The following is a 20368-nucleotide window of genomic DNA, read 5'->3' as shown; positions in this document are numbered from 1 at the left end:
CCGGTCTCCCTGTCGGACTGCATATCTCAGACACAGATCGCCGCCAGTGACTCCTGCACTCGTCTGCCCGCCTATGTAACCTTGCCTGGCTCTCTGTGTTTGTGTGTGTATGTGTGTGCAGGCGCCTCAACACAGCCACGCGAGAACTTGTCTGCGTGAAATCCCCTTAACCGAGAGTACACCCACGACGACTGGGTCGAGAATTATGGCTCGAAGGGATCCTCGTATCCGCCCCTGTTTGATAGTCCCGTCGCGATATAAACTCACCAAGGTACTTTCCTGCCTCTCTTTCTCGCCATCCTTCCTCCAAACTGTTTCCCGATTTCGTTTCGGCAGGTCTCTCTCTCTCTCTCTCTCTCTCTCTCTTTCTTTCTATTCAGCTCCAAAGACTGGAATGGAGGGGAAAGGTGAAAGGAAGAACACTCTCCCAGTTGCTTCGCCGTAGGTGTTCCTCGTGCGTAAGTACGAACTCGTGACTTCGATGATCTCTGCTGGAACACAAGCGCAAGACGTCTCCTGACCCACTCCATTCTTTTTTCTCGTGCTCCCCTGGAGCTTCCTCCGACTGGAAGAAGTCGCGGGCCATCGAGGTCGACTTGTTTTCCAAGGAATTTGCGCGTTATTTTTCGGCTGACCTAATAGAATCGGTGAGAAGGAAGGTTAGGACGATCAGAAACGGGGAGAATTAAAAGGCCGGGTAACGAGCAAAATCACGAACTTTGATCTACCTGTTTGCAAATGTAATTTCGTTTCATATTCATTCGTCATTGTAAACGCGCGGCTGTTGAACAAGACGAAGTACGCGTTTCGAGATGAATTTTTATCGTAATTAGCCTTTTCTGCGGCGCGGTTCCACGTTTAATCGCAAATCAGCGGAGCCGCTAATTATCAGTTGCATCCTTTAATTAAATACGTCGTTAACGTAACGGAGTGTCCATAAAATATTTCTCAACGCGGCCCCTCGCGCGTTGTTCCACGTTGCAAGGCATTTGAAAGCGGCCGCGCGCATACAATGTTATCGGTGAAAACTTTCATCTCGCTATTTGCTCTAATTGCTGGCTCAGCCAGAAAGATTGGCAAACGTTATTTTCCCCGTTAATGAGTAAACGCACGCGGCCGCCTCGTAATGACTGTTTTTAATAGGAACAACTTTCTGCCGGGCGAATGAAGCGCACGCGCGCCTCCTCTCTCCTCTCTCCTCTCCTCTCTTCTCTTCTCTTCTCTCTTGTCGTCTCTTCTCGTCTTCTCTTCGTCTCGTCACGGCGTGCAGCGTAACGCAATAATTTCTGTGGATACAGCGTTTGCCACCTGTTCTATTCGAATCCACGCCGACGTTTATTAGCTGAATTAATTAGTTGCCAAGCCGAGACGCGAGCGCAACAATGGTTCCGTAATGTACACGGCAGTACCGCCATTCTACCAAACGATAGCCAACGATCTCGCGCGAAATTTTTGGATAGCTGGAACCAGACCGAATCTGCTGTCTCGGCTCTGTAAAATTGGGATTTTTCATAAGTAAACTGTGAGCATTTCCACGAATAAAATATCTGGGAAACTCTGTAATTTCTAAGTTAGAAGAATCTATACGTATTTCATTGTTGATGCATCTACGCATTTAGTTTAACACAGAGAGAAAATCCCACGCTAAGGCAAATGAGCACCACCGGCACCGCGGTACGAGAATCTACCGAGTTTACGTCGTTAATGACGATAAGTCAGCAAAACGGGCATAAAGCTAACAAACTGAATAATGAATACTGATCTGTCGGGTTGCGAGGCGAAGGTTAACGTCGTTGAAGTAGATACGAGCAATAAACGAGCTTTTAAAGACAGATAAGTATAAGACTCTTGCATACTTGGAGTTAACGAATCTCGGGAATTTGTAATTACAGGCTGAGAGATAGAGCGGAGACTTCGATGAACTTGAAGCTTTTTCTCTGGCGGAGGTTTAACGAGATCGGGAAAGTCAGGAGTAAAAGTTTTTAACTAATAGCTGGGTACTTGGGTTTCTCTCGCGTGAAACTTGCCTCTATTTCATTTCGTTCGCCAAAGAAATGTCCAATAACTTTTTTACGTCGATGAACAAGAGTTAAGAAGTTTACGTTTTATTTATTTTCTTTTTTTCCTCTTTTTCTTACGACGAAAAATATGTCAAGAAGATTCTTTCACGGTGGATTCTCTCGAGAAATTCGATTCTTACTTGTGTTTCCTTTTCTACACGCAATACACTGTGTCAGCGCATGAATAAAAATTATAAGTCTTTTGAGTAGTTTAAATTCTGAGCAATTCCCGAGGATAGGTATAAGAGTATAGGTCAGGCTACCTAGACTAGAACTCGATGAGTCATCCCTTTGTCAAGCAGGAAAGCAGAGGTCAGCGCTCATCTTTGCCCACTTTCATCCGAGGAGAACGCGCCGAGTCAATTACTCGCTTTTGATTAAAAGTAAATCGTAGGATTAACGATTTAGGTAAAACAAGATGGAAGGAATTGCGTAGTGTGTGGCAGAAAAATACTCAAGATCGATTAGAATTTTTCAACTAGAGACATCGATCGAGTCGCAACATTCCAATGTGGAATGTGGGTGTGTTCGCGATAAGCGTTCATTTTGTTTGAACGGTAACTGACACGATAAATCTTCTATCACCGTGTTATATCACTAGTTTTATCAGTGTGTTTGCTATATTGTATAAAAAAAGAAAAAAGACGAACAGACTGACGCGTACGAAGAGATAGAAATACAATCGATTGGAAAATAACCGTGACCATCCACAATCAATACGTATCGTACGACATAATACACCAATAAAGAAGAAATCTATCTCTAACAAATATTTGTTACTCTATTACCGTACGTTGACACATCAAATAATAATAAGACAAATATTACACGTTGCAGAATTCTATTTCAAGAGAATATCAAACACTCGGGTGACGAAGCTTCTACGTTCTTCTACGATCACTCGTAGATCGGCCTTTAACACTAGAACTATCGACAGTTAACGCGAAGCTATTTCTACCAAAACCAGTGAAAATGACTGGTCTTTAAAAAATACCTAATAATAGGATACTTTTATATTTATTGATTTATTACTTTCTTACAGAAGCAGTTCCATGTTTTATAATACATTTTTGATGTTATTAATCCGTCTGGGACCATGATCCCTAAACGAGGGTTGACATATTTATATTATATTATATTTATTTTTATTATATTATATTATTTATTTATATATATATATATTTATTTAATATATATTTATATATATATATAATATAATAAATATAAATAAATATATATTTATAGTAATAATATTATATAGTAATGGTAATATATAGTAATATTTATATTATATTTATACATAGACATATTTATATTATATTATATTTATAAAATTGTAGAACCAGTCGTTTTGACTGCTGTGGTATTTCTAACGTTAGTATCTAGCGATCTAGCAATCGATCCGGAATTTTCCTGATAACTGATATCGTCATATCGAACGTACAATCGAAGTTGCACAAAACGGGGAAACTGGTTAATTGGAGTTCGATAAATAGATAGCAGGATCCTTTTACACTTTGACAAAAGTGCCAGTCATTTTCACTGGTATAAGTAGCTTTGATACAAAATTATTTCGAGTTTGAATACATCTGTTAGCATGGACTCTTCAGTAAGGCTCTCACCTAACAGACCTATACCTTAACGCAATGAGAGAAGAGAGAAACTGAATGTTTCGTCCAAGATCTGCTGGTATAATTTTGAATACATAAAAAACAAAATAGAATTCATTATATTATTCTTTTAGTCATCGTTGCGAAAATCATTACATCACTGCAAGAAAAAGCTATAAGATGAAGTAGAAATTTGAAAATAAAATTGTAAAACCAATGGATTTGACTGGTGGTGGTGGTTCTAGTGTTAAAAGAGTAAAAATAGAAAACCATAGCATTCGTTATGTATTAGTTTCAGCAGCGAATCGCATTGATAGTCGAAAGCACTGTGGAATAACAGTCGGTTGTATAAGAGTATGCCGACGAGAGGAAGTATCGAAAAGCGAATCCGAGCGTATCGAATGGAAGAGAGCCAGTGGCGAAGTCGAAGCGGTCGTAAAAAACGTATTACCAGCGTTGAATCCCTATTTCCACGCAGCAGGGTCTCTGCCAAAAGCTACACTTTGCTCGAGACCCGTTTACGTCCGATACCGAGAAGCCTTTGAACCTAATGACTGCTTCTACTCTGCCGGCCGGGAGAGTCACGTCGGCGCAGTTCCAGAAAAAACAAGGGAGACTTTCCGGCGTCGAGACGCGACGTTAAAGTGGCCCATGACTCTGCTCTCCGTCGTTCGTTCTCTGTTTCGCTCGCTACAGGGCTATGCTCTGGTCGTCCCATTTCGGCTACGAAGCCGGCGCACCAGAAACCGTCGTCTCGTCCAGGAATAACGACTGCCACAGAACGCAGAGAGTTACACGCACGTACCACGAAGCCATTGGCTGGCGTTAAACTCACCGAGTGGCCTCAGGGGAGGTCAATTGGTCGTGACGTCACCGGTGCAACACAATAAAATATAATGGCCGAGGCAGCCTAAGCAAAACATGCGACCGGTTCGTGACCCGAACAACACCCGTTCAGAGCTGTCTACCCACTTCTTCCGTTCCTTTTTACTTGCTCCAGTAAAACGTCTCTTTTATCCAACGTTCCATCGATTTCGTGTTATCACCAAACACGTTGCTGATTTTATAGAACATAGGCTCTACCTGTCGTATGTCTTAGTACGCAACGACCAGACTTCGTATCGATACCAATATTAGTTAAAGAATATGGAATCTACGTGTAGAGGATTTCTTTAACTTATTATTTATACCGAATTATCATTTAAATATCCATTTAACCCGTATACTTTGTAATTATATGTTCGCATATTGTTTGCGTTCTATGCGTTTTTGCATCCTCAAATTTTCAAACAGAGAATGACAGAGAATAGACTAAATGGACTGCCGGCTGTGTGTCTAATTTCCATCGAGCTATGATAAATGTGCGGAGATAGGGACGTGTGCAGATTTCTAAAAAAAGCAACGAAATACGATGACAGCACAAAGAGAATCGTCGTGATATAATCGTCGTTCCACTAAATATAATTATCATACAATGACGACGGCACATGCCAGCGCGCTAATTACGCGATTAGACGACGCAGCCGGATCAGCGATTCCAAGAACGAGCGGCTGTCCATCTCGTCTCAGCGATCATACAGCTGTCTGTTGAACGAAAGGGATTAACGACAGAGCCATTAACGAGAGCAAGCGAATGACAAGTACGCGTGAAATGGCCGCGTTCCACGGCTCTTTACTCTATTCGACTATCTATCGTGTAAACATATGCGCTGGGATTCATCGGTTCGACGAGCCGAGGCCTTGAAAGGGTTCACCGTATCGGCTTCTCACGGCCCTGAGGCGGCCTCTCGAGATCTAGACGCGTGTGTGTGTGTGTGTATATATATACACTCTTCAAGAAACGTGATTCATCGAAGTAGTGCGAAGACAACGTTTTCGTAGAACCTAATCTCGTTTCGTGAACAAGTTGAAATAAAAGTTTCGATAATTGTACCTCATAGATTGCAGCGAATTTTTAATATCTCGTCAAAGTCACTGTTCTGATTAATATCTGAGTAATAAACGGTATTGAAACATTAAGTTAATATCGAAGCAATATTAAAATATGAAAAAATAATCGATTCAACGATAATCGTGACAACGATAGAAATAAATAATCGAACAAGAATAATTACCAATAAATAACATGGAGCAATGATTCGTCGGGGGTCACAGAGTCTGAATATCAATAGATCAGTGCATCGACGCATATTTCAACACGTTGCCTAATTTATTCATGCATATTCTACTCACAAATAGGCGACCATGGTCGTGAGGCGCGAAAAGGAATATACGCGTCGAATTTCAATTCGCGCGGCCGACTGAAAGTTTTGGCGACGAAATATGATCGGGGATTGCATACTGCACATGGTATTCCCGGCGGTGACGAGGCAAAGGGCGCGATTATCGATCGACCAAGACTGGCGTCAAAGGCAGCCTGTTGTCCGTATTACGGTATAACGTTTTGTAGCAGGAAACGATAAATTCTAGGACACCCTGTAGATCGATCGATGTCCCGGAGAGAGCTATTCGCAGGGGTTAGGTCAGCCTACAGGTACGTAGCTGGATCACGCAGAGCCCGGTTATACGCGTGTCCTCTTCTCCCCTCTAGCTCGTTTCCGTGTTTACGGCCTCCCATAAAGCCCATATCTAATAACGATCGAGTGTTCCCGATTCTCCTCGCCGTACGATCGACTAAACTCTCCTACGGTCCCGTGTCTCAAACGAAGCGCGAATAACGGATCCAGCATGGAGAATGAACTTTGAAATCGAAAACTGCGATACCGTTCGACCGAACGATCACAGTTTTATCCGTGTCGATTATTTTCCATCGAAAGTTGAACGAGTGTGAACTAAAAACTCGGAAATCGTGAGAACGATTCGCGGCAATTGAAAAATCGCGTGGACGGAAAAATCGTGCGAGTTGAATTGTCGGAGGAATTTGAAAAGTATCGTTGAACGTTTTATCTTCGTCTCGTAATTCTATCACGTTGCGTTCCAAGGAAATTGCAATGTGTTGGTTGAAACGAGATAGTATTTATTGCCCCATTACGATTAGCGGTCGAGCCAGCTGGTGAACCTTCGGCATAATTATCATCGAAGATGTATTATCGCGACGGTAAGGAAGGCAACTATAGTTTATTAATAGAACATAGCCGTCTGAAAGTCCTGATTACGTTAGTGTCGGAGCGACGCGTGCTCGATTTACAGCTAAATACATATTTGTTGTCAGTGACGTAGATAGATAGAATCGACGATAGCGTTGGACGAGATGATTTGCGGCGGTGCCCGCTGCGAATTCTATGCAGGCACTTTTCATTCGCAACGCGTTTTACACGTTCTGGCTGGTGATTTTGGCGCATAGATTCCGGAGTCGTCGTACCGTGACCGTCGGTGAAGTCGTTTTTACTGTTATGCTTTCAAGGCCGTTAACTCACGCCCACAAAGAGTTAAGACTATAGGCAAAGCTATAATCCAGCCAACGTTTTGTATTTTAAGCTCATTATCTGTCGTGTAGTCAATCGGGTATGCAAATTTTCTTAATAAATTTTTACATTCTTGTGAAAGTATTCCTTGAACACTTTTACGCGTGTATTCGCATCGTGGGGACGGTTTATGCACAAAATTTTATGTACATAAATTAAATCTTCGAGTTTATTTACATATTTGTTGAACGATCGGCAAGCCATATTTGTCGATTTCATAAATTGAAATGGTAGAGAAAAGTGACGTGATTTTGAAAGCAACGTTTTTTCAAATTCGCCTTGAAATTTACTACTATTCCCATCATCTTTCCGTTATAAATCATCTTACGCGATTAAAATTATTTATTCTTCTTCTTCTTCTTTTTTTTTTTTTTTGAGAATTTAACATAATTTCAAATGTTAATCTACAGCTGATTAATAAAATTATGAAACACGAAAAAATGTATAGACTATCCAGCCTTTGTAATTGCGTCATTTTGTCACTGCAAACATAGTTTATTTATCCTCAACGAAATTTACGAAAATATGATTACCGACCATTAAAATTACGGCGTGAACGATATTGTTGAGGCATATTGGCGAGCTGGCTTAAATTTCATAATAACCAGTGTCAAAGCCATCGAATTGCATCGAGGTTCCCTCTATGTCCAGCCATGTCGAGGGCCGTGCTCGTGACATTTTGTGTACTCACACGCATCTCCCTCTCTGCCTGTGTCGAGTTCACCTCTCTCGATCGGACTGGGTGCGCGAGTTGGCACATAGGTGCACTCTGTGGCGCGTGTAGGAGGTGGGGCATTGAAGCTTTATCGGTCGTAAACACGCGAGTAATTATCGTTGCCGGCCATCTTGGCCCGCAGGCACGTCACATCCGGTCACTGACCATTCAATCGTTGCGATCCAAACTACGGCTAATAAATAATTCAGAAACAATGGGGACATCTCGCCTCCGCTTCTGCTGAAAATCCGAGACAGCCGGCCCGTGCCGTTAACCTCTTTAATACTCGGATTACTGAATGAGAATTAACCGCCGCCTTCTGACACCCTCGCAAGTTCAAGGTTTGCTGCTACTCAAACGCGATTCTTATTACTTGGACAATAATTTTTATCGAATCTTGGGATTAACCTTCTGCACTCTTGCGTCGAGCGTGAGTAGACGTCAGTTTTTATCTCAGGAGCTCCTTCGTCGAGTTCCACTCGAGCTTCTTTCGTGTCCAGCTTTTTTTGTGAAACGCGCGAAAGAAAAGGAGGATTGCATGCTGGAAATTGTTTCAGGATGTATCATACGCTTAAAAATTACAAAATACAACGATAGCGTGAATAAAACTGGTATTTAAGTGAATTTCTTTCCTCCTTTATTTATTTAAATCGTCTTATTTTTTAGTCCAAGTAAATTTCAAATAAAACACTTGAAAGCGTTGGGAGCTGCTGGTAACGAAATTGAAGTGAAATTCGCAGCGCAAAGGGTTAAGATAAAGAGCGGGGTTTGACGGTCGTAGGAAAAAGTAAGGCTGGACGTATACTTGGAATTAAAAAAGAAACGAAATAATAAACAGCGTGTTAAAATAATCGTTGTTATGTGAAAGGAAGATTTTTGTTTGATAAGAAGAATATACGAGATTCGAGAGTCTATCGGTTGAAACTTTGTGGAATTCAACACGATGCGCCACAGTGCGCCAGTAACGGCGAATACATCAGGAGAAGCTCGCATTAATGATGATTGAAGGAGTGAAACGAAAGTACGAAGAGAATGCGTGGAATCGCCGAGGAAAATTACGTGGCATAGTCACGAATTTCATTGGAATGAGAAGCAATATCGTTCACAGTTGATGGTTACCCAACCACGTGGATTGTGTAACGTAGGTTACGTTACTCGACGAAGATAAACTGTGTAAGAAGGAAATTTTACGATGATATAATTCTCAACGTGGTCATTCGATGTTGTCCATATCTATCGAATATCAACAAAAATGGACTTATCGCATTTTTCTTCTGCCATTTTCGATCGTGACGTGTATTCCATGAAATTTAATAATATAAATCGACTAAAAAGGAGTAGAAACGAGAGTTAACTTAATGGATTAACGTCTGCGTGTTTTCTCTCCTTTTTATCTTTTTTTTTTTTTTTTTTTTGTCTCGACACTGCCGAAGAGACAAAAGAACCGGCGAAGAACATGACGAAAAAAAGAAGCAACGCGATCTCCTGTCGGAATAGCTGGAGTTTGTCATGTGTTGCCCATACGGAATCGGTTCTTATTTTTTCAGACTCTCGTAACTTGTCAGTGTCGTCGTCGTCGTCGTCGTTGCTGTCACAGAGTGTTCCGTGAACGGAAAGAAATGTGTCGCCGAGGCGATGTCGACGAACCGAATGACCAGTGGCTCTCAATCCTTACCATTTTTATGTAAGCGATTTAGCGCTCAGGGTACTCGAGAAACATGCGCGCGAACTCGAAGATCGACTCGATGACCGTGTACGAGCCACTTGAAATGCGAGCAAAGGAAATCGAACTCGTTCGTACAGATTGACCTAGTTCGTTTCTACGTCGATCATCCATTCTCTTATGAAAGACGTGCCACTTTAATCCCAACGATAAATTACGTGGCACGGAGAATGTTCACTTGTATTCGCAATAACAGTGACGATTAACAATAACAATCTGTATTAACGACACGGTGATGTGCGTTAAGATTCGCAGAAGTCGACTTTAGTCACGCGCTTCAATTCCTATAAAAATCATCGCTTTCGTTCCACGCTTAAACAATAATAAACGATGAACAACAGGAACGCTTTTGTAAAAAACAATAAGCAACTTACACCGCTATGATACTCGTCCAGCAACGTGTCCTTCTTCCCTCGTTCCTCCTCGTACTTTTATTTTCATCCCTTTGTTGCATACTCGCTAAACACTGAATTTCTAAACTCTCTCGCTCGTCAAACGTAACGAGACCGCACAGATTCGTTCGATGGTTTCTCGCAGAATTGCGTCGGTAGAAAACTAGACGCGACCGTCAATCGACGTTTTCTTTTTTTTTTTTTTTATTATTATTTAATTTATACTTTACAATTTGTCCAGCTGGACATTTGGTAAATTTTTCTAACTTAATCAATCGACGTTGGCAAAGGCAAAAGGGAGCCGGCTCCTTTAACGCGGTAACGCGAATTATCGTCGATGAAAGCGCGAGTCCAGAATTTCCGACGTTCAATTGGACTGCGATTTGGCGCGGAACGAGATCGATCGGAGTATCGAGCTCGGTTTATCAAAGCGAACGTGACGCGGGGATCGGCGTTAGTCGTTTTACGGGTAAATTAGGCAGTCGGCGCGCGGCTTGGCATGGGGCCTGCGAGTCTCCGCAGAAGAATAAGAAAAGAGCCGAGGGAAGGAGGTCTCTGGCGGCTGGCCAACCCTTTTATTTTTATACTCGGTCCCCGGTGTCGTTTCTCGCTGTCTTCTACCCTCGATCGCCATTTTCCCCCGCTTTCGCACGAAATAAGTTTATCAACAAACGCGCGGGAGATCCTCGGCCGTTGCAGGGAGCGCCGGCAGAAATAGAGCGGGTCGAAAATAACCGCGCAAGACGAGACGCGAACCAGCCTCGAGAAACCATTTTCCGATCCTCTCCTCCGGTGCCTTCCGCTCCTTTCCTCGCTTCATTCACCGACCTTTCGACTGATCGACGTGATCGTAACTTGTACGCGCGAGTCTCTCGCAAGCCAAACGGCTCTATTTTTTTTCTTTTTTTTTTTTATCAATAAAACATACAAAACTGGCTCGCGAAAGTGCGATTTATTTCGGTGATTTTTTATTCTTACGATAGGAATTCATATTGAAAGGAATGGATTCAATGCAACGGTTCGTTTAGTCGGGCAGTAGCCGACTAAAATTTCCTTCGAACGAAGCTCGCATAAGCACAGTTCTGCGGAACCGAGTTTCTCTCAGTTTGAAAACTAACGTAATAACCCCCCTGAAACTTTCGAGTGCAGGCGTACCAGTATGACGTTCGGATTTTGACAATGCGTTTAAATGGCCGCGAGACTCAGTCAACCTTGTTTAATCCGATCCCCAGGAAGAGGCAAGTTTGGCCAAGTCGATATCCATCGGAGCAGGGGTTGCTCTGACCCTCTCGAAGAGAATCTATATCGTTGTTTTTCTGAACTCTACCCTCCTGAAAGGGCAGTCGTTCGAAGGTTTACGGTTCCGTATAAACACCAATTATCCGACAAACGAGGATAGATTATTTTTTTTTTTTTTTTTTTTTTATCAGGTCACAGTAGCACGACACCGTCGAGTCGATGGGAAAACCAAAGAGTTTGCGTTTCATCGAGTTGTTGCGCGTTTAAAAACCGTGACGGAATATCGACAGTACTCTCTCGTCGGTTAATCGTCCGTCAAACGCGGAAAATGAAATCTGACTGGAACTGTCGCTGTGAAACATTGGCCGCTGGCCTGCTCTTTTTACCTGAAAAAGATTCCACACCGTGAACGAAAATCCCGGCAAAGGGAGATTCCAAAAGGCAAATAAAAAATTTCACCGTAGCGAAAATTCATATCCTGTCTGCGCCGTATTTTTTCGCTGAGCACCTGGATCCTCGACCATATAATTCCGTAACTTTCAATACATACACTGACGCGAGCTCCGACAGAAATTCTCCTCCTTTCCGCTGAAAATTCGCCACTCGGATCGTTCCATTCTTCGCTGTTCCGTTCTCTCAGCGTGTACGTTCGAATAAATCACGAAATACTTGTCAGTATCTTGGACTCGACTTGCATAATTAAAGCGATATAATTAACGGAGTTTCACGAGTCTCGGTGTAATTCAATTCTCTTGTACAATAGTAACAAGCTTAGTATGATAAATACGCCAAAGATGTTTATGCGTTTCATGCGAATAATAAACTTGCTATTGTAAAATCAATGTGAAATTAAATTGGCGTGCATCGTTTAACGATCTCAACACGGCCTGTAAATCGCAACTTCTATTCTTTTCTCTAGAATTATCCTCATCTACACGCCAACTTTCCGCTAATTGAAAACCAAATTCGTACAAACATATTTAGTTTAGCCCGCACACTCGCCATCGCGCCGTTGGAATCGCAGCAAATATCAGTCTAACCCGAGTACACCCGTTCGATTAGAAATTACGCGTTCGGTCTCGCTTTGAGGTCGCGCCGAATTCCGGTGACCCGGTTTAAAGCGCGTCGAAACGAGCGCAAACAAAGTGTTTGCATTCTAAAAGCGAACCGATCGTGTAACGTTAAGCCGAGACCGAACTCGCATACGCTCGCGTTATCCGAAATGATCGTAAAACGTTCTTCGATACTCAACGCGAGATGTTGATAATTGAATTTAATTTATTACACCGATGGCTGACAACCCTTTGAATACGACCTGAACAAGATTAGAAACGCGATTTGCAAGCGAGTAAATGACCGGTTAATCGCTCAAAGAACCGAACGTCGCAAGGAAAAAAATGGTCATGAATGCAAAATAAATAGAATTGTATCGTTTAAATGTTAATACGCTTTCCTCTTAGATCTGCTAGCTATCGAAACGCGAGATACGCCAACTGCCAATAAAACAATCGCAGGAGTAAAAACCACGCGTCTGCCCTGTCTTTTCATCTTTTTCCCGTTCGAAATAATAACCGGTGGAAGTTGGTTTCTGGTCTGGTCAACGTTCCGCGCTCGTGTCCCGGGAATAATAGCGAGAGAGGCGAGTTAAAATGTAAAGCAAAGTACGTCGGCGCTGTTCAATTACGCAGAGCGTAATGCATGCGGACTTCGGCGGGACAGGAGGACAAACCGCAGTCGCTAGGAGACGCGGAACGTCGAGTTTGCGAATGCAACCATCCACGTTACATGCACGCGTCCATGTATTCCGGATACATAGAGGTCTGCGCATCGGATAAACGCGCACCCCACGTATGCAACGCCGTTGCCCGCTCGAGTGCTTCTCCCCCTCCGGGTAATAACAGTAAATCCTTGGTAATAAATCCCTCTCCTCTGTCCCCTCTGCTCGTGCGCTGTCTCTCAGCCATGGCCTCTGCCTCCTCCACCTGTCCGTTCCTCCGTTTCTTCTCTTTCTCCCCTGTTTCGCTCTCTACTGTTTCCGTTCCGCCTGTATCTCGTCGTGCACAACCCCGTTCGCAAGTACTAGGACATGGTAAAAATTAGGTTGACGCGGATGATCGTCAGGAAATTATCAAACCCTTCTTGACGATTATCGTTTGAAATGTTAATATACGAAGAATTCATCTATTCGGTATTACACTAGCCTGGGTAATTACGTGTAAGTAAATTTGATTTCTTTCTCATTCATGTTCGCTGTATCCTCTCGATAATTCAGTACCATTGTCCAGTAATTAAAATTCACACTTTTAACTAGACCTGATTTCGTCTAATATACTTTTTTCTTTTGTAAAGACTCCAGTTAGAGATATTGTATTATAGGTCGCCCGGAAAGTTTCTTTCGTTTTATAAGGAAATTTTCCGTTTTATATTATTTTTCCAATTACGTATGATCCATTTTGTTCTATCAAGATAAAGATCACAACGTTCGACGGATTAGGTTTCATGTTTGTGAGGTGTTGATGGTTAGGTGATAGTGCTGCGGCTGGTGTATAGGTCGCTGTGAGCTACTTGCTGCTGGGGTTTAGGATTTTTGTCTTTATTCGGGTTGGCTTCTTCTCATTTAGGAATCGAATTTAGAGTGCCCGGATTTGAACCTGATCTTGAACGTTCGTAACCAACGGCGCTAACCACAGCTCTACCCGTCGTCCGGTCATAGATAGGGTCTTTGTGTAGCTAGCCACGGGACAGAAATCGTTTTTTTTTTTTTAATATTTATTAAAATTACAATCAATTCTCGCGTTGAGAATTTTCAGTAATCTTTCTGGCGTGGCGCGGTAACATGGCTAATTATTTATAATAAGTTAATACTTATTATAGATAAGTATAATTTGTACGTAAGTATTGTAAATAAGTAAATGTTACTAGAAATCGTTGGAAAGTCTTACCGTCGAGTGCCGCTACATTTGTATAAAGATGCATCGTTGTAAAAGACGGGTCTGTAAAAGAACAACCTAATAATCGTCAATTACATTTCCTATGAAATCAGCGGTTGCCTTAATATTTATGAACGAGGATGTACGCTACATCGTGTTTCTCTGGCGATACGTTTCATCTCGCTGGCGCTATCGCGTTATTGTTTCCGTCCTAGTCGTTAGATTCCAACGTACGCGTTGCCGCGGATTGTTCTCTCTACTGCTATCGCGTTTACAGCCAGTCGACCCTTGAAAACTCCCTGGGGTCGTAGCGTGTATACCGACGTGGACGAAAAGCCAATTCCTCGGATGCAACGTTTCAATGGTATCGAGGATTGCGGATCCGATTGAGGTGAAAGAGATGAAAGCTATGAGATGCGCTGCGAATCTAAGGCAGCGAAATAGGGGATTATTCGCTCAGTGGATCTATTACTGCAACTGTCGTTCGAAACGAACAATTTTATCGAAACCACCAGCTCCTCGTTTCTCAGAGAAATTTCTTGTATCGTAATTTTTTAGAGGTTTTAATGATTTTTTACGAAATGTATTTTCTGTAGCACATGTTTCACAGTTCGGTCATCGGTAATTCTAATCTTCTAATCAGTCGATCCGCCGATTCGGTATACCTTTCTGTCGCTGTGAGCTTGAAACGGCTGAGTCAGACTGACTAGATCTAACGTATGGGATTCCCGTTGCAAACGCAACGTGTCATTCTTTATCGGAATTTTCTCGCATTTGCTTGATGAACGCGTGTTTCCTACTAGTCGTTGAATTATCGTAGTATGCGCGACTCGGAGAGATTAGCAACTTTCCTCTGTAATTGCTTACGTGTACAACGTAGCGACCAGCTACGGCGCTCAATCGATCGACCTTAATCGACAAGAATGAACAAGGGTACACGAACAACCTTCCACTTATCACGTAAACACAGCGCTGTGATGGATAAGAATGATTATACCTTGGATGACATAAATGAAGGGAATGTCGGAAAAGAGGTCCATGGTGAATAATACGAGTGCAAAATGTTCTTCTCAGCGCAGTATATCGTGAAATTCTTATGAAATTTTCATTTACCTCGTACGTACAAAAAGAATAACGTTCATTCGGTCATTGCATTATGTATACCGAACATACGTTAATTATAACTGAAATTAAACTCGACTAATTAGAATTTCGTGTATCCGAAGCCGAGCATTAATTTGTTACGTATAAACGAAGTAAGGATGAACGTGATTTTCAAATTAAAGTTGCGAAACAGTTTTTGTAAAAATCGATCGACTCACCTGGTATTCAATTATTGTTTCAGAAAAGAACTCAGCGCGCAACAGCCGACGAAGACGCGTGAGCGAGGGCGCGAGTCGCGAGAGACTAGAGAAAGACGGTGAAAGCAATTTATCGACGCGGCAGGAAGACCGGGAGAACAAGGGTCCACCTTCCGGCAGGCCCAGCAATCGAATACCAAGAACCGTCTTAGAAGAGGCGAACAGCGCATCGAGCAGCGCGTCGAAGCTGCGAAAACGTGGAACCGCCGTAAAGAGTCCGGTGGAGAGTCCATCGCAGAGACCTGTGCGACGAAGGCCGAGGCTCAGTTGCCAGGAAACGAAAACAGAGGCGGAAGAAGATACCGAGCACTCGGGCGGCGTAAAGTCTGCCGAGAAAGACGAAGGACTAGGTGGAAGACTCGAGGAGGACGAGCGTGGCGAGGAGGAGGACGAAGATCAGGAACGCTGCGATCCCCTGACTAAGAGGCTCAGGACAAGTCCGGTCGGTAGGAAGCTTAGATCCGAGCGAAAGGGAGGTGGGAAAGGTTGCGAGGAGATAGCGTCGGATCTCGAGGAAACGGAAGAGGAGGAAAGGAAGCAGGAGCGAGCCGAAGGGGGAGAGGTCGAGAAGCTCGAGGAGAACGAGGAGAGTCAATCTAGGGAGCGAGACAGAGAACCAGAGCCTCCGCCTCCGAACAAAGTAGTAGACCCTGGAGGCGACACGGTTCTTCAACAGAGGCGATCGAACGCGGATCAGAAGGAAGAAAGATTTGGAACTAAGGGAGATAGCGGCAGAGAGAACGGCAAGGAACAGCAGGTGTTGGTGAATGGATCGCTGCTCGACTCGTCGGTGGTGGTCGACAAAGACAGCGTCCTCAGCGGTGCCGAAGCGAGCCTGTTAAAGTCCGGCTCGAACGGCAAGAGCGTCGAGGAGGAAGAGGACGAGGCCGAGGACGAGGACGAGGACGAGGACGAGCGCGAGGACGAGGAGGAGGACGGGGACGAGCGGGAACATCGAAATCGTGCTCGGGGACAAGAAGAGGAACCGGAAGGGCAGGAAGTGCAGGAAGAGCAGGAAGAGGAGGAAGAGGAGCGTGGCTCGCGAAGAACCGAGCTGACTACCGAGCTAGGCACGGAGGATAGCGTGGGTAGCGTGAGCGGCGCGAGGGCGGCGAGCGTCGAATCGGTGGTCGAGCTGCTGGAGTCGAGCAGTCAGGACTCAGGCTCCGTGCTGGAGAGGCTGAGTCCGCTTAGTAGCAGCGGCGGCGGCGGCTCTGGCAGGCAGAGCCTGCTCCTGGAGCAGCAACGGGAGCAGGAGCGAAATCGGCACAACGAGAGCCCTGTCATTCTAGCCGAAAGACTGAACAAGCCGCCACCGCCGGTAGCTGGTCACCATCATCATCACCTGCAGCAATACCATCAGCACCACCACCACACGCCGCCGCATCATCATCAACAGCAACGTTACTCGACCGGTAGTCCGGTGATACATCATCATCCGCAGCAGCAGCAGCTACAGCATCAGCATCAGGTAGCGAACAGTCCGCATCATCAGCAGCAGCAGCAACATCAGCAGTCGCAGCATCATCATCAGTTGTCCTCGTCGAGCCTCCTCGAGGTGCAACAGCAGTCTCACACATCGAGGGGCGGCGATGAGGCCGGCCTCATGGAAGTGGAGGCTGGGGCCGGGATACCTGGAAGCGGAGTGCTCGCTGGTGTGCCAGCAGCGGTCGGTATCCGAGCGGTCGGAGCCGCGGCTGGTAGCGGCGCCGCGAGTGCAGCTTATGGGGACAGCGGCTCCGACAGCGGGGTAAGTTCCCTGAGGAGCGCCGGCTCTGGCGACGAGAGGAGCGGTAGCAGAAGCTCGGCGCTCAGTGTCGACGAGACCACCAGCTCCTCGACACCAGCGGCGGCCGCCACACCAGCTAGAGTCTGGCACGTGCAAAGCGTCCAGCACACGTCCTTACTAATGGCGCATCCTCAACCACCTCCCAGCGCCGGACCGAGCTCCGCGGCCGCTGTGGCTGCGGCAGCCGCTGCAACTGCTCCACCGGTCGGCTACCAGAATCCCGCACCACCACCTGGTCATCATCATCCCGCCGTTGCGTCTGAAATGCTCTGGAGGTCGCAGAGGTACCCGCCGCTACCGCACTCGTTGCTCGGACCTGCTCAACCCACTCCCGAGGAGATCGTCGAGAGAGAGAGGATGCTTCGGTGAGTTTTAACTCTATTTTCACTTACGAGATTTACAACGTTCTCTCGACGAAATACGATTTACGATAGGATGATGCGAGCTCGTCGAATTGCCCTTATTCAAATTGCATAAAATCGGCTCTTCTATCTGATTTAGAAGATGCGATAAAACAACGTCTTCGTTGTATTCATCGCCAACCCTACTAATTTACCTATTGTCTGTGAAACTACACTCTCTTTTATCCCTGAACCAGTAAACCATTTCAAAGTTTCGTGCACAACTTTTCGATAAACATAGCAATCACTGTCGTCAATACCGTCAAAGCGATTTCCGAAACGTCGAAGGACTCGCACTCTCTGGCACGGCCATCGACAACGACAGAGAAGCTAGCGGGGCGATTTTTCGATTCGCTTGGCTCGGTTTCAATAGCGGCGCTGTTTTTGCACCTTGCGTGCATTCCGCTCGGTCAGGAAACGAAATGCCATCAGGGAAGTGAATGTCTCTCGAAGGCAGCTGCGTGCAACGTTTCTTGCCCGACCTCAGCCTTTCGAGCGTTCTTTGTTTGCTCTCTCGCGTGACTGCCGACTATAAGGGGGAGGAGACGAAAAAGTAGCCAGGGTGGAAGGAGACGGACGTGGCAGTGTCTACCTGTCTGCGTTTCCGGACGGCAGCTGCTACTTGCTGCCAACTTCCGTTGGATGATCGCGATAAGATGCTGTTACCGATCGAATCCATTCAACGGTTTTGCTACCGAACCAATGACCCGAAATTCCTCGCTTTCCGATATAAATAAAACAAGCCTAGATCGTTCACTGACTCGAACGTCGACGAACTTCCCTCTCGGGGTCGAACGGTTCAAGACCACTCGGTGAAGTTTGACGGTGAACTTCTTCGCTCGAGAATACCAAACTTCAGCTTGTTGTCCTATCGTCAGCGTCTTTTTAACTCGTTGTAGGTCAACGTATTCGCGAATCCTCGGAATTCTTTTTTTCATGAAAAATCCTGTTATTTCGAACGTACTAGCACAATATCCAGCGTTTGCCCGTCCAAAATTATCTTACCGAAATTGAGCTAAAATGCAGCAGTTGCGTCTGTGGCCAAACACTTCATTCGCGTAAAATATGCAAAAGTAGTAAAAGTCAAGTACGTAGGTCGAATACTAAAATCGATTATTTGAACACTACGTTTTATTAATATCTATCGAAATATAATCTTCATTTCAAGTAGACTTTAAGAATCAACGCGATACGTGTGTGTATCGGTATCAGCGAGTGTATTAAAACGTGAAGATTTCCAAACGTGCCTTTCAACGAATCGTCTACGAAAAGAAAAAATGCAACCTTCTAAAAATATTTGCTTGCAAAGTTTACGGATGGACTTTATGACGTAAACGCGTACGTTTAAAGATCTGAAGCCTCATATCTGGCGCAAGGAAGAAGAGGGTGTCCCGGTCGACAAGCTACCGCGATCACGCGTTCTTCCGCGACATTGGTATTGAACAGCGCCCTTCGTTTGTTGGTTTGTTCCTGGCAGCTTCGACGAAAATAAACCAGTCCTCGAGTACATACCACAGATCGCTTTCGGGTCGTTTATTTATGTCAGCGAAAGCACCAAATATCCCACGAAACTCTGGAGAATGAGATCGTTGGTTGGAAAAGTGGTGTAACGGAGGCAAAGGAATCGTCGTCGCGTAAATTCGTTTCATCATAGTGTCGAAATCGTGTCGTTCGTCCTACGCACACTTTTCGCCGCCTATCATCGACTTAACGACGCGCGTCATCGAGTAAATTGCCTCACAGTCATAGGTCCTGGCAATTTTAAACTATCAGAATCGTATTTGCGTCTCTAGTCGAGCGTAAATAAATTTTCCCTTCTGTTTTGTGCGAAGACATTGATCTGGATCTGTAGTTGCTGGCAAAAGTGTCCGCTTGACTATTTCGTATCGGATATGCGAAATACAATTTCTATTGCAATAAATATTTCTAAAATGACAAATTACTTTCGCTCGTCTCTTTCTTTTTCTCTGTTTTCTGGTCTTCTGGTAGTCCTGTAATAAAGTACAGCAAGAAATAACGTCGACGGGTATTTTTGCGGCCAACTGTACAACTCGACGATTTCTTCGTGTTGTCGTAAACAAGCTAATTCTCGAGCAAACGAACAAGTACGTACATAAATCGAGAGAAGGCAGGCTAATAATTAACAACGGGTCGATCTTCCAGCTCCTACTGGTACAAAACAAGTTGATATCGTCCTGTTGCGAATGATTGCACGCTACAAAACCGTGTTGCAACAGCAGGACCTACCGCCGCTCTAAACCTCCTGCTTCGTTAAATTGGTTTCGTGCATATTCCTAGGCACGTTAATTCAGCTCGTGCCTTATCCTTGAATAATTTTTCCAGCAAGATCGGCAAGCACGCGTATCCAAGATAGATCGTTCGCACGAGGCCCAGATCTCGGCCGATTGCAGCCTGTATTTTCCAATGTCACGCGAGATCTTCATTAGGCTGGATGATATTCATGTCGGCCGCTGCGGAACGCACCGTACCGCACTCGAAACTCGAACGAACGAGCCGTATACTTTCTCGATAGTTTCGTTACTTTTCGTGCATCGTAGATCACGACTCCTCACGTGAGCCACGAAACTTCACCGCGCCGATCTTTATCGCCAGGAGGCGATCGACAAACCTGAGTACGAGCGTGTTATAGCGGTGCAGCGCGTGAAATTCAGCAGATTCCTGGA

General features: G+C 44.7%; 1 protein-coding gene across 4 annotated transcripts in view; it reads left to right on the top strand.

Moving 5' to 3' along the window:
* LOC126873686 (probable JmjC domain-containing histone demethylation protein 2C) overlaps nucleotides 1-20368 on the top strand; it is a 230421-nt gene that overhangs the window by 123096 nt on the left and 86957 nt on the right. For all 4 annotated transcript variants that reach the window (XM_050634785.1, XM_050634786.1, XM_050634788.1 and 1 more), the window contains exon 8: nucleotides 15479-17648. In XM_050634785.1, the coding sequence (XP_050490742.1) occupies nucleotides 15479-17648 (2170 nt within the window). The remainder of the gene's footprint in view (nucleotides 1-15478; nucleotides 17649-20368) is intronic.

Source organism: Bombus huntii, chromosome 15 (genome assembly GCF_024542735.1).
Source record: "Bombus huntii isolate Logan2020A chromosome 15, iyBomHunt1.1, whole genome shotgun sequence".
Taxonomy (NCBI): Eukaryota; Metazoa; Arthropoda; class Insecta; order Hymenoptera; family Apidae; genus Bombus; species Bombus huntii.
Note: the sequence above shows the minus strand (reverse complement) of the source record. Positions and strands in the feature narration are given on the sequence as shown.